The 25,504-nt window shown below is 38.7% G+C and overlaps 1 protein-coding gene across 3 annotated transcripts in view; it reads right to left on the bottom strand.

Moving 5' to 3' along the window:
• The window catches only part of LOC144583013 (sodium channel protein type 2 subunit alpha-like), a 76,805-nt gene extending 62,755 nt beyond the window's left edge, over nucleotides 1-14,050 (bottom strand). For 2 of the 3 annotated variants that reach the window (XM_072982069.2, XM_072982075.2), the window contains exons 1-10: nucleotides 13,914-14,050; nucleotides 11,550-11,905; nucleotides 11,060-11,177; nucleotides 10,269-10,359; nucleotides 8,549-8,677; nucleotides 7,593-7,684; nucleotides 6,375-6,611; nucleotides 4,985-5,048; nucleotides 3,410-3,551; nucleotides 185-391 (exon numbers count right to left, since the gene is read on the bottom strand). In XM_072982069.2, the coding sequence (XP_072838170.2) occupies nucleotides 185-391; nucleotides 3,410-3,551; nucleotides 4,985-5,048; nucleotides 6,375-6,611; nucleotides 7,593-7,684; nucleotides 8,549-8,677; nucleotides 10,269-10,359; nucleotides 11,060-11,177; nucleotides 11,550-11,822 (1,353 nt within the window). In that variant the 5' untranslated portion in view covers nucleotides 11,823-11,905; nucleotides 13,914-14,050. Of the gene's footprint in view, nucleotides 1-184; nucleotides 392-3,409; nucleotides 3,552-4,984; nucleotides 5,049-6,374; nucleotides 6,612-7,402; nucleotides 7,495-7,592; nucleotides 7,685-8,548; nucleotides 8,678-10,268; nucleotides 10,360-11,059; nucleotides 11,178-11,549; nucleotides 11,906-13,913 lie in introns of all 3 variants that reach the window. The other variant, XM_078394621.1, reaches the window with a different exon arrangement.
• Between the last annotated feature and the right edge of the window lie 11,454 nt (nucleotides 14,051-25,504).

The following is a 25,504-nucleotide window of genomic DNA, read 5'->3' as shown; positions in this document are numbered from 1 at the left end:
GTTCCATTCTTTATGCCAGAAATACTCCTTAAGTCTATAACACTATTAATAGGGTCTGGATTTGAATCTTTTTCTTGTATGAGAGTTCTCATCAAATGCACAATGGAACTCTTTTAGACTGGGAAGTATATCCATCCACTCTGGTCTAAAATTTGTGGAACGCACTGTGTAGGAAGGCTAGTACCTGAGCTTCCTCTTGTTGCCTTTTTAGTTGTTCAAGCATCTGCTGATATTCAGTCTCCTTCCGCTCTGTTTCTTTTATGGTGGCTTGATTCTGTTCTTCGTAGGCCATGGCGACAACGGCCAAGATCAAGTTGATCAGGTAGAAGGAGCCCAGGAAAATCACCAGAACAAAGAAAATCATGTATGCTTTGCCAGCAGCACGCAGTGTCTGAGAAACCAAATTCAAATCAGGTTGTTAGATTAATAAAACGACTGAACTTTTTAAAAAAAAGTTATTGCTAATGTTCTCTGCAAGCACATTTTAAGATCGTGCCATGTGGCTTAATTCCTCAGGGTTTCACTGATGCTGCTTTGTTATCTTTATAAATCTGGAAAATTAAAGCACCCATGTTCTTTTTAACCATGCTTTGATGAGTATCAATAACCTGCACTATATAAAAAAACAGTAATTCTGACACGAAAGATACAAAAATAAAGGTATAAACAAGGATGCAACTTTGCTCAAATGATACAATGAAGGCTAGCACTAAGCACATTATTTATGCTCTTAACATTTATTGAGTTAGCAGCAGCGTACAAATTATTATTTTCAGTTAAATCTGATGTATTTTTTGTGCTTTACTGGGGTAGGGAAGGGGATTGGTTCCAGAAATTCCATTAGAATAACTCTGAAAGGCTCCGTAGTATTAGTAAGTAAAAAAAAAAAATGCAAAGCTTGTCAACAGCCGTTAATGCTTCAGCTACTAGGGGCAAAGGACATGTAAAGTGTCTTGAGTGCCTACTCTGCTTATGATGCATGTACATGCACGTGCATGCGAACTGCATATTTGTGTGAATTGTGTGTGTTTGTGCATGTGCACGCACATGTGCATGGGGTATGAAAGAATAAGTTAGTCTACTAACATGACTACTTTGGAACTGGGCCATGTCAAGCAGAGGTGCATAGTTCCCAGAAGATAAGCCAAGTGGCAGTCTGGCCTCTGGGCTGAACATTTTCTCCCATTCTGGATGAGAGAAACGGATTTTTGATCAATGATGTTTCAAAGGTATAAAAAGACTCTTTATTAAAAGTATGTAAGGCAGGGGTGGGCAATTAATTTCTATAGGGGGGGCACATGAAAAATCTGAACTGTGTTCAGGGGCCGAACCAACTTTAATTAAAAATAAAATGAAACAGTGATGTTGTGATTGTTTTTATTTTAAACTTGTTAATCTTCACAAATACTAAAGAGGGGTTTTTTGCGGTATGTTAAAGCTAAGCAACTGATCAACTTAAGACAAAAATTTATAAATGGTTTTGATGTTCAAAACTGTCTGCGGGCCGGACAGGAGTGCCTCGCGGGCTGCATGTGGCCCTCGGGCCGCACTTTGCCCAGGTCTGATGTAAGGTAAATTCAGCCCCAGAGGTTGTCACCAAGCTGGTGGGATCCACACTTTTGCTTCCTTTTACTAATTAAACTGAATGCTTTCATAATTAAATTGAATGCTTTCTTCGTAACACATGTGAAAGTTGGAATGTATAGCAGGCATCTTGCGATGCATGTGGAAAACTGAACGGTACACTACAAGAAATAAACATATTTGTTTATGCAACAAGCTTTGTGTGTGGACCGGGTCTCTCACAGAGTACTTCTACTCTTATTTGGCCTTTAATCACTTCTAGGAACTTATTTCAATGCATGGAAAACACAAATGTCAGAGAAAGAGCAGGCAGCGCCACCACCAACCTACTGGTGTCTATCTGAACATAGTTTTAAAGATGGAGATTTTGTTCACCTGCTCAATGATCTGGAAGACCCTACATGTATGAAATGAGACAAGGAACAGGGCTTTTTCCTCAAACATACTAGTCCGCCACACCAGACGTTCCCTAGAACCTGCTGTTAGAGCACTGGGTGATCCTGATTAGATTTCTGACATACAGTGATCTAGCAAGATCAGTACCAAATTACCTCTCCCTCCTGTAAATTATACTAATAAAATTAGGAGAGCTGGAAGATACTTAACTGGAGAGCTTGAAGATACTTAAAAACGTTGTGCTGCCATGCTGATTATGACATAGTAGCTTTTTCCAAGGCTTCCTGGGTATATAGTCCTCAGAAGTGGTTTCCCATTCCCTTTTTCTGGAAGCACCCAGGGACTTTGCAGCTTGCCCAAAGCTACGGAGGCTGGCTGTTTTCCCAGGAGGCACAGAAAGGAACTGAATTCCCAACTTCTGCCCCCCACAGCCAGGTAACCAGCTCGTTGAGCTGTCGAGGACTGGACATTTTTTTTTTGGAAGGGCTGCAACTTCCACTCATTTCTGGAATTCAAAAGAAATAGCTTGGAATTTTGGACTCTCCCCTAATATAAAATGACTACACATTCCAGCTTTCACAGGTATTATGAAGAAAGCATTCAGTTTAATTATGAACAGCAAAAGGAAACAAAAGTGTGCATCCCATTAGTTTTTTGATAACCTCTTAGGCTGTAAAAAGATTTAATACATTTGTAGAAATGAGTTTTATTTTTGTTGTTGTTCCATAGACAAAAAAGAGCTAGGACAAAATATCCTTCCAAGGAATCTACCACATTTCCCTACTGGGGCCCTTTTCTGTTTCAGCCAAGATAGTATATTGGGGCTCCCCCACCCCAAAACCATAGTGTCAAGAAGCAGAAGTGGCACACCCTGGTTGTCATTAGATTGTACTCCCATTAACTAGGGAGATTGGAATTGGATCAGAAAGTAGCAAGATCATTTCATTAAATCCTAACAATAGTTCTGACTGGAATTCTAACCTTACTGTTAACTTTCAATACATTAAAATTTTCATTGGATCCAAAAATAGCCCACAACTCATTCAACAAAAGGGTGTTTTGTTTGTTTGTTTGATTCTTATGATCCTGGGGGATGAAGGTTAAAAAGTACCTGAAATTAGCAATTTTAACTACTTCGGAAAAATGGGAATGCCTGAATTCTTGAAAATTCTGTAACAGCAACTAATTACTCTTGGTGGGCTCTGGGGCTGTAACAACAACAACAACACATTTTCCTAGGGTTTTGAAAAAAAACTGAATTCCAACAAATCTTCACCCAAAAAATGTCAAATATTGTGAACAGATTTACTTTTATCACTAAGGCATCTACATACAGGCATGGAAATGCATTTTCTGTCCTTATATGAATAAAGTTAGGCCTCTTCCATAGTTCTATAGAGCATGTTTTTTTATTTTGAGTCTCTCTCACCAATTGATAGAGATTTTCCCAGTAGTCCTGAGTCATGAGGCGAAAGAGTGACAAGAAGGCCCAGCTGAACGTATCAAAACTTGTATAGCCGTAGTTGGGGTTTCTACCAGCCTTTATACATGTATATCCTTCTGGACATTGCCTACAGAACAAGGGTGGGGGGAAAGCCTCAAGTTAACATTATGCTTATATACTTCAACATAAGAATACAAAACCATTATGGCTAGCACATTTTAAGTGTCTTTAAAAAAAAGACCATAATCATCACCATCATCAGGGTTGTAAATCTCAGACTGATGCTTAGAAAACAGAAATGCTTTCTGATATGTGCCTCGTCTAATTCTCTTCTGAAAAAAGAAGGAAATTTAACAGAGGTTTTGTTAATAATAATAATAATAATAATAATAATAATAATAATAATAATAATAATAATAATAATAATAATAATAATAATGATGATGATGATGATGATGATGATGATGATGATGATGATGATGATGATGATATCAGATTGTGCCAACCCTTTTCAGGGTTTTCCAGACACAGAATACTCAGAAGTGATTCACCATTCGTGTCGGGATCTAAGCATACAATTTCCCCACACATTCGCCCTTCCTCTGGGGCACTCTGGATGTGCAGCTTGCCCAAGGCTACACAGGCTGGCTTTTCTTCTGTGGTGAATTGTACTTCCAACCTCTAGATCCACAGCCAGATACCTAACGTTTATATGTAAATTATAATATGGTTATCCTAAGGAAATCTCCAAATATTGTGACACAGCTCTTTGGTCAGAATTTTAAAATACATGTCTTGGTAACAATCATGTAGAAGTGCATTGTGGAAGATAAAATTGTTGGGGGACTCTTCCAGATCTTAAAAAAAAAACATTACAGACTAATGTGGAAATGGAACATATGTCTGAATGAATTTAAAAAAACCTGAAAACAGACCAGAAACAGGATAATTTTGACAGCAATTCGCTTCACAACCAAAATGATGGTTTTCCATTTCCTAAGCATCTACGTATTTTAGGCTTTCCCCCTTTGGTACCCGCTTCCAACTTTTGGTACTCCACCCCTTTCCTTTTGAAAGAAAAGAATAAAGTCTGGATTCACTCTGAACTCCATTCTTAATGTTACAAATCATTAACTGTATAAAACAACTTACATTATCTTACCCTAATTTTCAGGAACAATCAAACATTTTATGAGTAAATTGTGGCAAATGAATATGCATGCTAAGTCAGGCCTTTTAAAAACAAAGCATCATGATAACTAGAATCCAATTCCCCTACAAGACTGGAAAGACAGTGTTACCCCAGTAAGGGAGAAAGACCTGGTCCTTGTAACTCCTTCTTCCAGATGTAACTTATCCTCCTCTGTGCTTTCCAACCCTAAGCAACAGCTGTTGGAAGACTCTTCCCGAACATCACAAGGCTGTAGCAGCAAAGAGGAAAGCCCTCCCCTTTGAATGGAATTCTGTTCTAAATTCTCAAGTTATTAATTAGCCAGTGTACGGTTGCCTTATTCAAGGTAATGAATTCCCCTTGTATATTACATTTTGAAAGCTGCTTACCCAGCATCTGTGCCATTGCCACAAAGCAAAGCATCATCTGCATTTTCCAAAGTATAAAAATGATCTGTTTAGTAGGGAGGGAAAAAGGAGAGAATTTTTAGGATTTCAATCCAACCCTTCATGCCTTATTATACACAGCATTTCTTGGAAAGTCCAGGCACTATTTTCCACTCATCTGGGTAGTCATGAAACGGTACGTGATTGGAAGGGGTTGTAGTTCTCTTGTTAAGCAAAGTGTCTCATTCTCCCCCCAGGCCAAAACAACAACAACAAACAAACCATACACACAACAACAAAAACTCTAGGTTTTCTAAATAAACAAATAAAAAGGAATAACAGCAGCCTATCACTTAAAGCTTCCTTCAGCAACCATCCAATGGCCCCCTTTGGGCCAGATGGGCAGTATATAAATCAAATAAATGAATAAACAATAAATACATTTAAATGTCAAATATCCAAGGGAATATCTTTGCTTGGACAAATTGAAGGACAACAGGGAAAGAGAAGCCTAGCCTCTCTGCCCCAAAATTCTAGGACCTGGCAGCAGCCAAGGAGAAAGCTCCCTTTTGGGTGTGTCTTCCTCCAAACACACCTTGATAAATGGCAAATCATGTTTCTACCAAAAATGCTTCATGACAGTTATTCATGAATAGTAGTAGCTGCAAGCACCAAAACTTGTATTTTAAAAATAAATATATTGTCCCCACAGGGTGGTAGAAAAAATTATGCACTAAAAAAAGCTTTCCGTGGGTTAATTATGCTTCTACTCCTCTTATCTTGGACACCTGTGAAATGTCTGAAAAATCTTAAGAAGTGGGAAGATAAGGTACAAGGAAAACAAGAGAAAGAAAAAGAGGTGAGGGAGGAAAGAGTGGCTGAAATTCTATTCACAATTCAAGCACAAGCATAACTTTCTATCTGTTCCTCCCTGGTACACAAAGTGCCACTGCCACAATTCAGGAGGGTGCATGCATGCACGTATTCATCAAGCCAGTGTATGTGCATGCCCCCAAGAACTGCAGAAGTGGCAGTACCTTTCAGCCATTTTGCATATCAACTGAAGGAGGATTCCGAGCACAATGCCTCACTATTTGCCCAATACACTCTTTCATCTAAAGCTCCTTCACATTTCACCCACATATTAAAAGAGGAGCAGAGTATGCTGCTAGCCCTTCCATGACATCTTATGCTACCCAATCTCCTTGCCTTTGCAGCTGTGTGTATGCTTTCAAGGAGTACAGGCTCCCAACCCAAATAGACTGGGTAGGGCTCCATTTATATAAGTGTATATATGAAGGCAGATGGCCATGCTCGACACAGATTTTAAGGGCAGGATAGCTTCCAGGACACAGGGCCCATTCCTGTTCAAGCTATGGAGGTTGCTATTCACCTTCATTTTCAATGTATTTGGTCCAGTTGAATTCTGTTCCATTGTAGTATTCCTGAAAGCGTGAATCTAGATAAGAATTATTATCCAGGGGCCAGAACAAACATTTGTGCTTCAGGTTCCCCATGAAAAGCTGCAGCCCTATGAGTGCAAAGACACTCAGGCAAAAAACAGTCAAGATCATGACATCTGAGAGCTTCTTCACAGACTGAATGAGGGCTCCCACTATGGTCTTTAGGCCTGCAAAGAGAAAAATATGCAACAACAAGACAGAACTCCTGTTTGAGACACTGAAGTATAGTAGACAGAAATTAAAGATTTCATGCAAGCAAGTACTATATTTAAAAGCTGCAAGGAATGCATTGGGGATAGAAGACAAGGTGCTTCAGTCCATAAAATCATAACGTTTGGATGAAATACTCTTCAAAATAGAAACTGCAAATCGTGGATAAAAATCAATGATTTTTAAAAAATGATTTTATTTAAATCATCCATTTTTTGATTTAAATCGATTTGATTTAAATCAAATCCACTCCGATGCAAATGGAAATGAAATATATAGTATGTTAACCATGACTTCAGCAAAGCAAATCCTTTCAAGCCAAAAGATAGTAGTATGTCCTGCAAAAGCAATGCATGCCGTTCCTGATGGGTTTATTGCTTACAAAATATTCAGCTGCCCAAATTACTGGGTTATTTCAATAACCAGTAATGTTTCTCTTGAAATGATGCCTTAAATCTTTTTCATAGTGATGAAAACAGGATTTAACAGCTTAATAGGCAACATGCAAAATCAGTATACTGTCTCATGTAGGAATAGGCTAAATTCAAAGGCTCTTTCTCTCTCTCTTTAGTTTTGAGGCAAGGAGAAAGAAGCAATTATATCAACAAAAGCAAACACAAACACCAATAAAATGTGGATGGTTTGCATTGAATTTTTTTTTGCTCGATCAGTGACAATAGTTATCCAAAGGCATGTGACAGCAACTTTTGCTGAATTTAAAATTCAGCCTTTTCGATCCCTCTCTCACCTGGAATGACTGATATTGTTTTCAATGCCCGGAGAACTCTGAATGTTCTCAACGCTGAGACATTGCCCAGGTCCACAAACTCTGTCACATATCTGTAATAGGGGAGTTCACACACAAACACAATGACAGGATAAAAAGGAACAGTTGGGAGGTACACGGGACCTAACATCTTACACCACTTACTTCTTACCTGGGATTACAGAAATAGTTTTCAAAGCTCTCAATACTCTGAAAGTTCGAAGAGCTGAAACATTGCCCAGGTTTACAAATTCTGTTACATATCTGTAGATTCAAACCACAGTTATTCAGAATCGAGGCACAGCTTTTCATGTATTTGATCTCAGTCTTTTTGGCAATTAAACAAGTTACTTGTGTTTGCATTCAGTTGGATCTTCTGCATAAAGACTCAGAAGTAAGTCCCACTATTTCTAGTGAGGCTTCCTGTTAGCACACTATCCATAAGTTAACAAATACTGCCTCCTTAGTTTTTGTATTATCCAAATTTAACAAAGCTAGGTGCTGAGTATGATGATGGCTACATCCCAGAGGCACCAGAGGCCTGCAGATAGTTTACATATCACATTTTACAACTAACCTCTATAATCAAAATAGCTTATAGAATACTTTTCCGCCCTCAAAAACAAAAGCTTTCTCAGGGCATAAAAAAATTATCCCATGGCATATCATATGTCTGCATTAAGGAATGTCTATTAAACTATCATTTGGTGAAGGAATACAATGCCCATTAAAAAACCCAAAATAATACAATCTAAATTTGAGTCAATGGTAAAGATCCAGCAGCGTAACTTCATTTCCAAATCTAGCAGAATTGGATTTGTTCCTGCCGCAGCTCTCTGTAATTAAAGAAAAACAAAAGACAGCTCCAGAAGGTTTCCTACCTCTACAGAGCAGGGTTTTTTTTAACATGCATGGAGAGAAATTAGAGGAGAGTAGGGAATCCCAATTCTGGTAGATCCTGAGTTACTTTAAAAAAATCTATTATTAATAGCCGCATTTTTGCAATAATGGTGAACACTGCAGTTACTAATATTTGTTGAAGCTGCAAATCATGAAGGTTAACATCTAAAAATAGCCACTATCCAAAATTCATAGTTTACCCCATTTTACAAATGGCTGAATACTTACGCGAATGAAATTACGAGGAAATCAAGCCAATTCCATGGATCTCGAAGGAAAGTAAAGTTATCTATACAGAAACCTCTTGCAAAAATTTTTATGAGGGACTCAAATGTGTAAATTCCTGTGAAAGTATATCTGAAGGAGAGAAAAAATCCAAGCTAATTTTTCATTAAATAGGACTTATCATTGACTATAAATATTTATTAATAAGTTTTTCAAAGAAATTCACTCATTCTATTCTTTTTCTTTTTTCACAATACTAAGAAGAAAACCAGCAAAGGGCTGTTATAAGAATTTGAGGCTCTATTTCCAATACCACTTGTTCTCTTTTTATTATTTTGATGCCATCATTAAAATGAACATATTCCTATTAAAAATGAATGTGGCGGATTAGCAGGGTGTAAAATGACTGGTATTTGCTACTCCTCATACTCTGTCCACAAGTCCATGGGTAATTTTTTTTCTACAAATTCCCTCATGTTAAAAAATGATCTATGGTTCTTCCAGTCTCACACGTATCTTCAGATTGATTGGGGGGGGGAGCTTCCCCAGACTGTACTAGCTTGATTCTCCTGTTCTTTATTTCAGCCTCAGAAGTCTACTCTGGAAAAGAACCATGGATTTTTCTCTGGTTAACTGCCAAATCACAGGTCACATCTCTGAGCTCACACTGCCCCCTCCAGGCTTCTCTTTTCCCCCCAAAAGGGCAAAGTGTGTTGCTTATATACCATCGCTTAGCTCTTAAAGCACTTTCTAAGCACTTTACAATTTAATAATGCAGGCTACACAATACTTCCCACCCACCCACCCACGCCAGCTAGGTACTCAATTTACAGACCTTGGAAAGATGGAAGACTGAGCGAACCTCGAGCCGGCTACCTAGGATTGAACCTGGGTCATGAGCAGAGTTTTGGTCGCAGTTGTTACACTTTAACCACTGTGCCATGAGGTTCAAGGGGAGGGGTTCTCCCCTATGACCTGTGGAACTCCCTTACAATTGCAATCCAACTATGACTTATGTAATTCCACCACCAATTAAATATTTCACTTTTAATACTTATGCCTTCTAGGACACAGATTAAAGAGATGTTATTTCTGCTTTGTTCACTAAATGTAAGGTAAACAAGCCTCAACAGATCACACTCTATTTAAGTTATAAGATATTTTCCCTAAAAAAAAAAATTCAGAACTATCTAGTTTAAACTTCTCCAGAAAATCCACATAACTGTCTACAATAACTTCAGAAATAAATAATAAAAAAAATAATAGCATGAGACAGTTGCAGGTCCTATACAGCAGTGGTCCCCAACCTTGGGCCTCCAGATGTTTTTGGACTACAACTCCCAGAAGCCTTCACCACCACCTCTGCTGGCCAAGATTTCTGGGAGCTGAAGTCCAAGAACATCTGGAGGCCCAAGGTTGGGGACCACTGCTATACAGTATTTAGCATGTTTAAATCATGCCATTGTACGGCCCTGATCTTGTCTGAATTTGGAAGCTAAGAAGTGTCTGGCCTGGTCAGTATTTCAATGGGAGATCACAAGAAACATAACGGATCTCCACAAAGGGATGGGAGATAATCCTGCCTGAATCTCTGGAGGGCCACAACTCCTCAACGCTAGATAGACCAGTGGCTCAGCTCAGTATAATGGAGCTTTCTATGGCCCTATGTGATTTCAGGGGAAAACAAGAACATCCACGCAGTCACTCACCACAATGTACTTACTCTACGGCCTTAGACCAGTCGGGAGGGTCTTTCAAGGTCATGAATACACAGTTTGTTAGAATAGTGCACATAATAAACATGCTGAATAATGTGAGATTAAGTTAAGGAGCATAAGCAACGTCTACACAGTAACATTAACTAACAATTCACTCTTATTTATGTATTCTCAACAGCAAGTTTCATCAAACCAACAGAGCTCAGCCTGAGGCAAATGGGTGTAGAACTGTGGCCTACAGCTATTATGTGTTGCTAATTACATATTCTGAAGCCCGTGCTTTGTCCCATTACTGGGATCATCTGCAAATGGAGTTTTAGGCAGGAAACCACTCACTTAGCAGGGGGACTTTTCACTGGTTCCCCTGTGTTGGTGCATACCCCAATGCAACCTCTCCTACTCTTCCAGAGGGCCCCAATTCACTGTGTCAGATATTTGGGAGCCACAGGAGATTGCAGGAAAAAAAGGGGGGTAGATGAATGAAAATGGATTTATCCCCCATTTGGCCAGGAAAAATAGTCTGTCATATCAAAATACCACCAATGGCAGAAGGAGCCTTCCCAACTATAGAAGGATTTTGCTGGATTCCCAACCACAAAAGGTTTATCTCTCCCGAAATTAAATCCATTTAGGTCATTAAAACAATTTGTTTCCATTTAAATTTCAAAACTAAGACCTGAATAGTAAATAAAAATATATATTCCACAATTAGGAAGAGCCAGATGCTATGAATTTAAGGCTACCAATAGTTTCATAAAGGAACTTTTAAACTACAAATTTCTTTAAAAAGGATATGAATGAACCAAAATCTTTATAGAAATTCTTCTAATTATACTGAAAGGACTTAAGAGATACAAGGCAGGTGTGGCACTAAATCTGAAGATGGTCTTCCCTTTATTCAATACTATAAATGTCTAAAAATAGAGAAACACATAAACACATGAAAGTAAGATTACAATGTTCATGAAGATATGCATATGGAAAAGTAGTTTACCTTTGGATTATTTTGAGACCAGTTCAAAGGCAAGAGTAAACAGTGACCAGTGTCCAACTGCTGGTCCCAACTAGAGCAGGTCTACTGAATCTCACTGATTCAGTTGAGATTAGCAATTTGATTTAGCTCTACCATTTCCTATTATAAACAAGTGCCATGGTGACAGCCTATATTACACCTTCCCTTTGTCCTTACTTTAATCAGGAGGAGAGGCAGAGATGGCCCAAAGCCTGGCATAGAGACCTCTAACAAGAAGAGGCAGGCTCAAGCTTTAGTCTTCATGAATGCTTACTTTCATATTTGCATAGTAAGGGTCCAAGTCTTCCAAGGGCTCAGACACCATTCCTGGAGGTATGTCACCGTAAATAAAGGGCAAAGGCTTGCCAGCTTCCAAGTCAACGTTTGGTTTTGGCTTCTTTTCATCATTATCCTCGTCCTTTTGCTCCTGGTCACTTTTAGGCCTTTTCTTTTCATGAGCAATCCTCCTCTCAATTGCTTCAAGTGACTCTCGAGTAAACAGGAAGAAACAATCAGGTCCTGGTGGTGCAAGCAACGCTTGTGCCATCTTCTCATTCTGCAAATTTTAATTACTTTTTAATTCTTGGGAAGGAATGACCTGTGGGAAGGGAGGAAAAACCCGAAGGATTTCTTTGAGAGAGAGAAAGAGAGAGAGAGAGAAGTGATGAAACAACAGCACTAAAGAAAAGGAAACAACATCATCAACAACAAAAAGAAATGCTCAACCAGCAAACTGAGCTTTTTATTGGACTATAAATAAGGTTTTCCTAGTGAAATTGGATTTCGAAAGACCACTGAGAGTCAATGGGACATGTGTGCTTAACTTCTAATTAGCTAATTTCAAAATGGTTAAGTGGCCATTTTATTGTACTGGAATAAGATTTAGCCAGCTTAGGTACTTGCATGATCTGTCCTCAAGGAAGGGCTTACAATTTATGATACCTGAGCCGTGCAGCTTTGTACTATGTACATGTACTATTGGAAACCGGCGCAGTGCTCCTACACAATATTTGTGTGCAGAATAAAAACTGAAGTCTTTAGCTTTTTTTTAATCTCTTTTTTTAAAAAAATCAACTCATTCTACAAATAAAAATAAAGAAGACTCTGCTGACCAGCTCCATCAGAATCCCAAGGTGCCATCTAGCAGCAGGTATTTCATCAGGCTGCAGTAGAGATAAAGATGGAAAGCAGAACCATTCCATCCACTCTGCTGAGAAACCAGATCCATCTGGCTCCTCTTCTCTCTGAAGGACTTCCATTAAACCTGGTCAGCACAAAAACTTTGCAATTGAAAAACCAGTGCCTGAATTTGCCCTTTACCACTTTCCCTTATCTTTCTCCTTTCATATCATGTCTTTTAGACTGGAAGCCTATGGATAGAAATTGCCATGTACTGCACAGTGATCTGATGCAAACCAATCTCACAGTCTCTCCAGCTTTTGAAGATTATCAAAAGTAAAGCATGCTCTAAATATCAATCAATCAATCAATTAACCAAACAACCCACCAATCAATGAATGTATGCTCTCTGCCATTAAATCTCAGACTCAAGGATCATGAGTGTACAGAGCATGTTGTGGATGTAAAAAATAAAAATAAAAGAACAGTGTACTTGACAGATAACAACTGTTCAGGAGTGGTAGAATATACCAGATGGGCGGGATATAAATCGAATAAATAAATAAAAAAATGGCAAATTATGAAAAGTTTTTGAGAGATGAAGTACTGTGTCATGATTATGACTAGTCTTGATATGGACACCGACAAGCTGAAACAAGTCCAAATATGTGCTTCACTTCCCTTCTGGGGAGGGAAATGGAAGTTGCTCTTCTGAGGCAAATACCAAATCATAACCACTGTGAGGGACAGTAGCTAGAATGACCCCAACTCCCATAACAAAATCCTAATCAGCTCAGTTCTCACATTGCCTAGCTACATGTTAAATACTTTTCACATCATTGTCAACAGTATCTCATCAACCCTACCCCTATGAAGGTTAATATATTTTATTAGCAAATTGCTATTAAATTAATATATGCTACCTTCACATTTATTTATTTATTTATTTATTTCATTTATACCCCGCCTATCTAGTCAATTGCAATCTTACAGACGTATACCTTGGAATAAGTCCCACTGATTACAGGGAAACTTACTTCTGTGTAAACCCATGTGGCATTGTGCTGCAAAGACATCTTGGTTTAAAATTTCTATCTATGCCACTACTTAAAATGAAAAAAAAAACAACCAAAACTGTGCACTATCATCTACCTCAAGTAGATTTTTCTTATCTCAGTCTATGAACATTCTGAACATTATTTTATTTTCTAGCTATTGTTCCAACAATCAAACAGAAAACAAAATAAAGGCAAGACAGGTAAAGGGTGGGGGGAAGAAATGCCACCCGTCACAAACCCTTCTCATTCTTGATAGTACAGTATCTCTGCAAACTCTAGGCACACACTCTGACTTTTCAAGGAGCTGTCCATGGTCCTGAATTCAATGTCCTATACAAATAAAGTATTCTTTTCTGGTATTTCTTGGGCAAAGAGAGACAACACACTGAGACTTACATAATCCAGGATTCTGAGACTTACATTAGGTCAGCATCTGCCCACCTTTGCTGAGTGTCACCCACCTTCACCATCCCAGATAGCAGATCACTGCAGAAGTCATCCAGTCCTATGAGTGCCTAGTCATCCACTGCTGTGCAGGAATAAACTTCATGGACACTTCTCTCTGATTCCCTTCTCCACATTTACAGTGGTCTACCTGTCAAAGTAGCATCAAAATGTAAATAATGTCAGTCCAAATGAACAAGAATAACAAAACAACTTGCTTACTAAGGGGCCAGGGGCACTCTACTCTGGACAGAAGGCATATTTGCCCTATGGCCAGTAGAGGACACATTTTCAAAAATGGGTCCCTTGAAGTACAAGTGGTGCCTCGCTTAATGATTACCTTGTTAAACAATGAATCTGCTTGACGATGAGGTTTTTGCGATCATTTTGTGATCGCAAAATGATGTTTCAATGGGCAAAAATCGCTTTACGATGATCGGTTCCCTCCTTCGGGAACCGATTCTTCACATTACGATGATCTGAAAACAGCCGATCGGCGGCTCTCAAAATGGCCACCTGCTGTGCAAAATGGCTCCCCGCTGTTTTCAGGACTTAATTTTTGCAAGACAGCCATCGGAAAATGGCTGCCCTATGGAGGATCTTCGCTGGGCGATTAGGTATTTAGCCCATTGGAACGCATTAACCGGTTTTTAATGCGTTTCAATAGGTTTTCCCCCCGCTTGATGACAATTTCGCTCTACAGCGATTTCGCTGGAACAGATTAACGTTGTCAAGCGAGGCACCACTGTACAATAAGGAAAAGGCCAGAGTTCTAGCAGATTCTGACGTTGTGCTGCCTAAATGACTCATCATGAGTAAAGTCGGCTTACATAGGACCTTTTCATTTCCTTTGTCCATTCTTATGAGATATCCAGATGCACCATTTCACATAACTTTAGGCTTATGAAGGCTACCTGACTCACTATATGAAACAAAATTAACTGTTCCTTTCCCAACCTCACTGTTTACCACATAGGCTGAAACTTGGTAGTAAGTGGTAACTAGATGAAACACACTGAATCAATGGAACTTACAAAGAAGTTGACACATCAAATCCTCACTGATTCAATGGTACTACTCTACTTACAATTTACTGTTGAATTTCAGTCAATAAATTACAAGGAGAAGAAGCGTTTATATTAGCAATAAATATCTAGCTGAACTGTCTGAATAAAATCTGCCTACTTCCTGAAGTCTGGTGTAGAAACAAATACAAAAGCCACATGAAGTTCACCTTACACAATAATCTCTCTCTCTCTCTTGGCTTTTGGTTTTGTCTCTGCAAGAAGCTGAGGTGTACCTGTATTAGCAAACTGTAAGCAATCAGTGAATTCCATACATGTGCTCATATACAATAGGGAAAACACATTTACATTTTGGGCACCTGGAAATATACACTAGAACAGTAGTTTACACACACACGAAAATATAAAACCATATTCAGATTGCTGCTTCATGCCTGAATACATAACGACAGGAACCATTCAGGGCAGCTATGTCCTTGCAATGTGAATATGCATTACTGTATCTATTCACTTATATGCCTTATATACGTAATTAGTTTTAGAACAGGCAGCCATGTTAGTCTGTTCAAGCGTATAAGGCAAAACTCAAAGGGGCAAAAATGTGGTAGCACCTTGAAGACTGTTATATTTTAATATGAACTTTCATGGACAAGCCCACTTATTCAGACACACGGAGTGTGATATTACCCATCCATCAGGTTATTCTAAGCCTGCTGTCATTCACATAACTTGAAAGTTATTGACTATGTGATCTGACAGTGTTGTTTCTCACAAAATACCCTGTTCCTGGCAAGCAACAGTAAACCAATCTGACAAAGAATTATCAAAACAATCCTCACAAAGTGTGTACTGTACTTCTTCTTCCCCTCATCTCTTTCAGAACAATTTATAGATACAATGACAAATGGATGGGAGGGTGGAGGTACAAGAGATGGGGCCACAATTTAAGAACAAATGTCTGAAATACATAAAAGCAGGGCTCTCCATCAGAGCACTAGCTGAATTTAGGATAAGAGACACTCTAAAGAAAAAGAAAAAAAATCAGTCTCTGTAGTATGAGCATTACTTGCTGAAGAATATCCCTTCCCTCTTTTTCTTCCCTGTAAATTCCTCTCAGGAATGTTATTTTGGAAATAAAGTTAATAATACAGGTAACAAAGAAAAACATGTCTGACAATGCATCATGACCACCAAAGAAACACAGAGTGTAATTTACCATATACCATGGGCTATGTTTAGAATTCTGACAACTAAAATGAATATGCCAATGGGGAAACACATGGGAGTGTGGGGGGGGGAAGGAAAGGTGAACGCCAATGTGTAAATGGAAATATAATTGCACGAGGTTGGGCATAGCTGAGTGTGGCTTTTCTACAGCAATACTGGCCCTGTCTGGAACTTCCTGTCAACCAGTTTCTGATCAATGATTCTTGAGCTTCCTTGAAATGCTCAGACTGGTTTGTCAATACTCTTCCTTACAGCATGAAAAGTGAATCTTGGAGGAGTCTATGCTCTCAGCATGGCTTTTAACATTTTGGGACATGTATACATAAAAGTTTGGTTGGCCAAGGACAGGTTCCATCTGTTCTACCCTGCCCAAACACACTATTAGCCAGAGTTCTGCTGGTTTTTGTGTAAACGAACAGAGCCAACTGAAGAGAAGCAATGTTTCATATCATCAGGGTGAAACATTACTTATAATCATTAGAGCAGCATGTTTATGGTCCCTTACATTTATTTCAAGGCTGGAGCAGAGCCAGGATATTGGGTTCCCATCTTCTTGACAAAGAAATAACCAGCACATTTGGGGCTACTGGAAATTTTAAGTGAACTACAGTGGTGCCAAAGCAATATTTCACACCCAGAAGGACCACCTCATGAAGCAGACATTCATTCCTCACTGATTTGCCAGCAAACCTATACATTTCACCAGTTTCACAAACAAGTTTCTGACTATGTCGAGGTACAACTGAAAGTTCCTGAAGGCACTCCACTAAGAAAAATATTCTGGGGGTCACAAAGGATCAGGCCACAGGTAAGGACAAGAGATGTAATTGGTGCTTGTTTTGTGTACCTAAATAAAAGAGACAGAAAATGGATGTACTCCCGCTAGTGGCTGAAACTGTTGGTGTAATATGCCGACAACAATGCCTGCGAAATGTACCAGGGACTCGTCTTGCTCCACAGGAGCAATTAGAGCAAGTGATCACAAAGGGATGTTTTCCCCAGCTGATCTGATACAGGCTGCACACAGCTCGTTCCAGCTAGCAGCTGTCTCTTTCATATCTCCTAGGACGTGCTCTCGTGTACACAAAGCAGATTTGATCACGTGCTCTGCAGTGAAGGAGAAATGTTGACATATTCCCTCATGGTGTTTACCTTGCAGCAGGTGGCTCCGGTGTGATTCTCTGGACATACACTAAGAACGCAAGATGCAAATATAGAAGGCCAGGCCTAAGAAAATGGCAGTCCATGATCTAAACTGGGGATAAATGCACTGCCACGTTTCAAAGGTTTTGGCTACACCTATAACTATTATCCACAATGTAAAATCATCTCACTCACCAACAGTTCTCATGCTGTTGTTGGAATCATAAGCACACAAATACTGAATAGAAAATAAGTACCATTGAAGATATTAAAGTGACTCATTTTTCAATAAAGATACTTTCTCTGGGCAATATATCAAATACATCTGCTTTAAGACAGCAGCTTCTATGATTTATCAAAGCTTCGATTGGTTTTAAAAACTCTGTTAAGTCAATTATCATTTAATAAATCCTTCTGAGTATTTTTCCCACTGCATAGGCAACATTTTAAATATATATCTTATTCATTTTACATATATATATAAAATGAATAAGATATATATATATAATGTGTGTGTGTGTGTGTGTGTATACACACACACACACATACACACATAAAATGTTGTATATAAACATTACGTTGAGCCCATTTTTTCTTCTTCTTTCAAGAAATGCCTTAAATTTAATTTTGTTTCCATACAATAAAATTCTTCTATTGGGTTAACCTTCTACAATTCTTTCAGTCTTTGTTCCCCACTCTCCCTTTTAACCCCTTTCCCCAATGCTAAAGTTGTATTGCAGCCTCTGAAAATCTGTTGCTAAGAAACAGATAAGCAGGACTAGCACATGCTGTCTTTTCTTAAAGGTGCAACACCCCTTTCAAAATATTAGTTTTGTTTCCTTCTGTTCCTTTAAATGGTCACCATTAAGTACATGCCTGAAAATGGATTATAGGGTACCTCTAATAGTACTGCAATCCGTGCCTAGAAAAAGCAGGCTGGGATAGGAGGAGGAGGAAAAAGAAATGCTGATCTGAGGTGGAAGTCATGGTGTCTGCACAATACCTTGGGAGTATGGAACAGGACTCAAACCAAGAGAGAAGAGGTGGGTTTAAATGATCATTTCCAGCTGGGGTCTGTTGCTGGCTCCTCAGAATATTTACTCCATCGACCACACCTATAACTTCTGGAGGGTGCAGGATCCTCACTCCAGCTGTTCAACGTGACTTGCAAGCAATCTGAGGCTCTAACTAGAGACATTTATTAACATTTTTGCAAAAGTGTTCCCATCTGTCACAGCACATGATTTTTCCTGAAACTACAATGTTTTGCATTTACTGTGCTTTGCTTTACCATTGACCACTGAAAGATAAAAACAAACTTAATCTTCAACTCTGTTTGCTGAGATTGCTTACCTCTGAAGAAACTACAGGAGGGAAACAGGTTAATCATATGGACCACATATTCCTTTTCGTCTAGTTTGATTCATACATTAGTTGCTTGGATGTATTTGTAAAGTATACTAAAATAACAACAAATTATGGAAGGGGTTAAGGATTTATACATGGAAGGGCAAAAAATGAACCATAGCCTGTTCTGAAATGAACAGGATGTGGTTTAGAAATCAGAAGTAGTATGTCTGAAATGCATTTTAGTAAGCACGCATCTATTTCCTTAAAAGATTGTATTCAGATAGTTAAGATGTAGCCCCATGAAGAGGAACAATATTGCTGCTTAGCTTTTACAATGAATCCTTGGCAAAAAGAAGCACTCGAAGGAGGAGAGATTATTAATGGCACTTTATAGAAACACTGGAGAAGAACTCTTCTGTTAGTCCCCTGGTTATTGCATACTCTTCCCTTACCAGACCAATTGTCACATATTCCAGCTTCAGTTCAGTGCCAAGTTAAAACTTGGCTCTTCAGCTCCCAATTCTGTAGGTGTACTGACTGCGGCAAGACTCTTTGGAGTTATTGGGCTGTGGATTTCTCAACGATGTATATAATCTCACTTTATTGGATTGTCTTATCCTGTGTTTTATAAACATTCTCTCACACTGAAATCCCTAGATCTAAATTTATAAGGCAGCTTTCAAGAAAATCAATTGTCACTTTTTGCCTCTGTATGACAGAACCGCTCTGCCCTGAATTTCATGTCATCAGCCAAAGACTCATGGTTTTGGCTAAATCACCAAAGTCATCCCTGTTTAATCTAAGTTGGTGTGCTAGGAAACTCAAGGAGGGACTACACAGGTGTCCAGTCCACTGAAGGTACAGGTTGGTTCACTCCTAAAGACAGTGATCAGAAAACATATCTGTTGGAGGAGACCAGCCTGTCCCTAGAGCCGTCCTTTCTGTACCTTTCTGAGTCCCTATCAGGGGATTCTACTTTTTTGGTGTAGGTAGGATTGCTCTGCTTTGGTTTCTTTCCATGGTGTGTGATCACTGGAAATGAACCAAAAGTGAAGCTTTTGCCTTCTCCTTTGGCACTGGCCACTCTGCTTACTGAATTACTTCTTTTTAAATTTTATTTTATTTTATTTTTAACACTAAAAAAAAAGATACAGAATTACTTCTGATGTCCTCTTTCCTGTATTCAAATTGCTGACTATCTTTTTAACCCTAGGAATAAAGACTCTGATACAAACACTGTGCTGTTGCTCTGCCCCAGGGAGAGGAGCAGCTCACTGCTCCACTGCATAGTTTTTCCAGAATCATACAAATACTATAACCCAGATTTAGCCCACTTTTGCACATCTGTCTGAAAACAGTTAATATGCCTATTCAAAACACTACCTTTTGTCACCTTATACAAAGTAGAATTCAGTCACAATGGCTAGAATGCTCTTGGTGCAAAGTTACACCTGAACAAGCAGATGATCTCATCACCCACAGCTTTTATATTAAAAGTTACATATTCTGTCCTCCTAGGTTCTAAGAGTTCCTTGGGATCCCTTTTGACACCAGAAAGCTTTTGGGAGCCTTGGGACAGGGTGCAGCCTCTAATGCCTCCAAATCACGGCCAATGGTCCAAATTCCAGTAGTGGAACTAGTGATGATTTTCAGGCATTAAAGGCTCCAAAAGGCATCTCCAGGTCAAAAGTGATCCCAGGGGAGCCTGCAGACTTGGGAGGCTGGAATAAATTTTTTTTTAAAATAACTGATAAAAGCCCATGGGTTTTTCAAAACATCTTCAGTTTGCACAGGTGTAACATTATGCAGGAAGATTTGGGGAGTTGTTTCCTACAGCAGCAGCAACAATATTAAAGGAAATATTGAGGGAAAACATGTTAGATTAGAATCCAGAAATCCAGATAAGGGAGAAAATGGAATGGTTCTGCATGCAAATACACCTAAAAAAAATGAAACTACAGGAGCAATTTTTATCAGAAAGAACCTATATACACATAACACTCTCTGGATAAAGCACTGATTCTCTCATGTAAGTTTCTGAAACAAACTGTTCTCCTAGAACCATTAGACAATTACCAAACAGAAGCAATATTTGGATCCCAGCCATGGTCATTTTAAATCTTTAAATGACATAGGAAGACTTGTATCCATGCTTTGAGCAATGATTTATGATGTTGTCCTCATCCAACTCGAACACATAAATACATAAATCTGCTAGAAGGAGGGGAGGGGATGGAGGAAGAGAATGAGAATATCCAGTCTCACAAGGAGAAGGTCACAATATATTTTAATAAGCAACAATTTCATTTAAAACATTTGCTATCAACAAATAAATTAAAGCAGCACAACGTGGTTTCTGCAAGATGGACCGAGCACGTACAAAATCAGCAGAGACATATGAAATACAGTATTTCTGAACTACTAATTGATCCAAGAGCTCCATCTACTGTGTCTACCTCTTTTTATCACCAGACATTATTGCTTTTCCTTAATCAGCATGATGGCTTTAACAAATGCACCCCCTTCTTTTTTTATTTAAGAGAACTTCAGTACACATAAATTTTTATGTCACCACCGAGAAGACAGCAAATGATGCCTGAAGCATCCCTGAAGTCACTATGACAATGTTAGATCACTAGACCAGACTCCTACCAGGTCCAGCATTTTATTACCTCAGTGGCCAACCAGATACTCCAATATGAAGCCCACCAGCATGACATGATGGCAATAGTACATTTCTAACTCTTTGTAAGGCAGCAACTGTAGCTGAAAGTAATGGCATTGACACACAAGCTAATTTGTGTTAATACTAAGCAAAAGGTGACAATGGTAACCCCCTGTTGAATCTTCCTTACCACGAAACTCTAGGCTGAGACAGTCCAAAATGAAAAAAGAGATAGTGCTGGAAGATGAGACTCCCAGATTGAAAAACACTCAATCAGCTACTGGGGAAGAACAAAGGACAAGTATGAATAGCTCTGCCACTAATGATGCAGCTAGAGAAAGTTGAAAGTGAGTCTAGTGGCCGACATGCACAGAAGTGAAAGGAAAATCCAGTGCTGCACAAGACATACAATGGGAACATTGAATGTGAGAAGCACGAGTTAAGGTAAACTGGAAACCATAAAGCAAGAAATGGAACATATAAACACTGTAGTGCATGGTGTCAATGAACAAAATCGGACTGGAACAGGATACTTTCAGTCAGACTACTACAAAAGTGTTCTGCTCTGGCAATGACAAATCCAACAGAAATGGAGTGGCTCTAAAACAGAGCCACTCCATTTGTATTATAGCTCCTAACTTGTATTATAGCTCCTAACAGCACAGGCAGTTAGGAGCTATAATACAAGGTTTGACTGAATAAAATCAATTAGACATACTAAGCTCCAACTACTGATGCTGAGGAAGAAGAAACTGAAAGCTTTTATGCAAGCATCCAAGGGGAAACTGATCATACACCAAAATAAGACATGCTTATCATCATAGATAACTGGAATGCAGAAGTAGGGAACAAAACAGAACCAAATGTTGGGAAATTTGATCTAGGGGACAGAAATAAAGCAGGAGAATGACTCAGAGTTCTGTGAAGTCAACAATCTGTTTATTGCAAATGCATGTCTGAAGCAACTGAACAGATGACTATACACATGAACATTACAAGATGGTCAATACAAAAATCAAATAGACTACATAACTGGAAGCAAGCAATGTAGAAGCTATATTCTCTCTGCCAAAACAACACCAAGAGCAGTTTGTGGTACTGACCATGAACTGTTAATATCCAACATTCGAATAAAGCTGAAAAAGAACGGTTGTTGTGGGTTTTTCGGGCTCTTTGGCCGTGTTCTGAAGGTTGTTCTTCCTAACATTTCGCCAGTCTCTGTGGCCGGCATCTTCAGAGGACAGCACTCTGTGCTCTCCTCTGAAGATGCCGGCCACAGAGACTGGTGAAACTTTAGGAAGAACAACCTTCAGAACACGGCCAAAGAGCCTGAAAAACCCACAACAATCATTAGATCCCGGCCGTGAAAGCCTTCGCGAATACAATGAAAAAGAACACTTAAAGAACTGTAGTTCTTTGAGCCAAAATATAATCTAAACAACATTCTGGATTAATTTAAAATCCACATACGGCACAGATTTGCATGACTAAACTCAACTGATCATGAACCAGAAGAACTGTAGATTGAAAAGAGAGATATTATTGGGAAAGAATGCAAAAATGCAATTCCTCTAATAAAAAGAAGAAAAACTTAGATGAATGATGGAAGAAACACTTAAAATTGTATTGCTATAATCAGGGCAAAGAAACAGATGAGAACAACAAAAGGAGAAAAATGAGATCTCTTCAAGGTGATCCAAGAAGTCAAAGGGAATTTTAAGTCTAGATTAGGAATGCTGAATGACCAAAGTGGTAACACACTACCTGACTGGGGGAAAATAAAGAGAAGGTGGAAACAGTATACATGAGATAAAAGGGTGACAGACTCCTTTGAAATACAGCAGTTAGTCTTAAAGGTGACAGAACATTTTTGTCTTCTTTATTTTTTTATTTTTTGCCTGATACTCTAGCAGAGACTAATATGGCTACCTTTTCCAAAACTACTCATTTGAAGAAGACTCTTATGATGAAGAACCTGCAGTTCTAGAAAGTGAAGTGAAAGCTGCTCTAGAAGCACTGGGAAGAAATCATCAGGGGTAGATAAGTGGCCGATTTCAAGCCCCAGAAACTGAATCTGTCACATTTCTAATAAGAATATGCCAACAAATGTGAAAAACAAAACAATGGCCCATAGACTGGTAATGTTCAATATACATTTCCAGACTATGGAACGCACTCCCTTGGGAAATCAGGATGGCCCCTTCTCTGTTATCCTTTCGAAAAAAGTTAAAGACCCATCTCTTCAGACAGGCTTTTAACAATTATAACTGAATCCCTGAACCCCATTTTAGTAGATAATTTAAATCTTTTTTATGTTCTCATGTTTTAATATTTTAATTGTATTTTAAATCATATATTATTTAATTGATCTTTTAATATTTAACTTATTGTGTTTTTAAACTGTGTGAATTTTAATGTTGTGAGCTGCTTTGGGTCCCTTGTTGGGAGAAATGCAGCATATACATAAAACTACTACAGTGGGGTCTCTACTTAAGAACGTCCCTACTTAAGAACAATTCTACTTAAGAACAGCTCCGTTTGCTAAATTTTGCTTCTACTTGAGAACAGAAATCCTAGATAAGAACAGGAAAAAAAACCTTTCCTGCTCTTTTTTTAACCTTAGGTCATCTTAGGTTAAAAAAAATTCTCCCCCTAGTGGTAGAGTATGTATTAACCAGCTTTGCATTAGTTCCTATGGGAACTAGTTCCTGTTCTTATCTAGGATTTCTGTTCTCAAGTAGAAGCAAAATTTAGCAAACGGAGCTGTTCTTAAGTAGAATTGTTCTTAAGTAGGGACGTTCTTAAGTAGAGACCCCACTGTAGTAGTTTTATGTATATGCTGCATTCCTATGGGAACTAATGCTTCAATGTACGAACGCACCTCTACATAACAAAAAAACAGCCAGAACGGATTAATTGGTTTTCAGTCCATTGCTTCAAAATTAGCTTCATCAGAAGTGCTTTTAACACTGTTCCCTGACCTAAGAAAAAAAGAAAAAATATCCCCCTCTAGTGGCAGAAGGCGGAATAGCAGCTTCCCATTAGTTTCTATGGACGGAAAAGAGCAGATACGGATTAAATGGTTTTCAATGCATTCCTATGGGAAATGCAGATTCTACATAAGAACTTTTCCACTTGAGAACCACCTTCCAATACGGATTAAGTTCTTAAGTAGAGACCCCACTGTACTAATAATAATAATTCCAGTTTGCAAGAATGGAGATGCAAAGGAATGCAGTAAATATAGGACCATTGCTCCAATTTCCAATGAAAGCAAAGTGATGCTCTCAAGGTGTTGCAATGAAGACTTTTACCTTATATGGAATGAGCAGTGTCTGGTGTTCAAGCTAGATTCTGAAAAGGAAAAGGAACTCAATATCATATTGCCAACGTCTGCTAATACATTTTGAATCTCTGTTTAATTGAAAAAATGCCTACAGGCTCCACCTCCAGGGAGGTGTGTTCCGACTGGCTTGTTCAGCATTAGCTGATGTCAGTTCCATAAGGCTCATGATTGAAGGAAGCTAAGCCTTGTGACTGAAGGAAGCCTGTCTGCAGCGGCAAGGTACGGACCATTTTGTTCTCTCCCCAACTATCTCAGCTTACTTCTGTGTAAAAGATGACCCTCAATTTTTAGCATAATGATTTTAGGAAAAAAAATATCATCTTATACATGGAAAAATATGGTAGCTGAAGTACATGCAGTACGTAGCAAAATAGAGATAATATAAGTATTTCCTTAGCTGACTTGAAAACCTATGCTTGGTTTAGTCACAAAAATGCACATACTACTGCCCATGTGGTCTACTCAGCGGGGCTGTCAGCTTATCTATTTCCTAGGGAATGTTACTGGTGACCTCTAACTTTGGGTGACCCTAACAGTGTTTTCAAGCTATGTGAGATGTTTAAAGTGTGGCTTACCATCGCCATCTGCTCCATGATTTTCTATGGCTAGGTAGGGAATTGATCCCAGATTTACTGAACCTTAGCCTAACATTCTCTCTTGGGCATTAATGTTATCTGAAACACACTTTGTTTCAGAACTCTTGATTGGAAGACTAATGATGGCTTTCCCTCTCATGAGCTTCACAAGCCATTATTGATAGTACAAAGATAGCTCACTGTTGCTCATGAAACATTAAGCTAAATTTCATTAAAATAGCATTTGTAAGAATCTATCTCCTTCCACTGTTACAGC

Source organism: Pogona vitticeps, chromosome 1 (genome assembly GCF_051106095.1).
Source record: "Pogona vitticeps strain Pit_001003342236 chromosome 1, PviZW2.1, whole genome shotgun sequence".
Classification (NCBI taxonomy): domain Eukaryota; kingdom Metazoa; phylum Chordata; class Lepidosauria; order Squamata; family Agamidae; genus Pogona; species Pogona vitticeps.
Note: the sequence above shows the minus strand (reverse complement) of the source record. Positions and strands in the feature narration are given on the sequence as shown.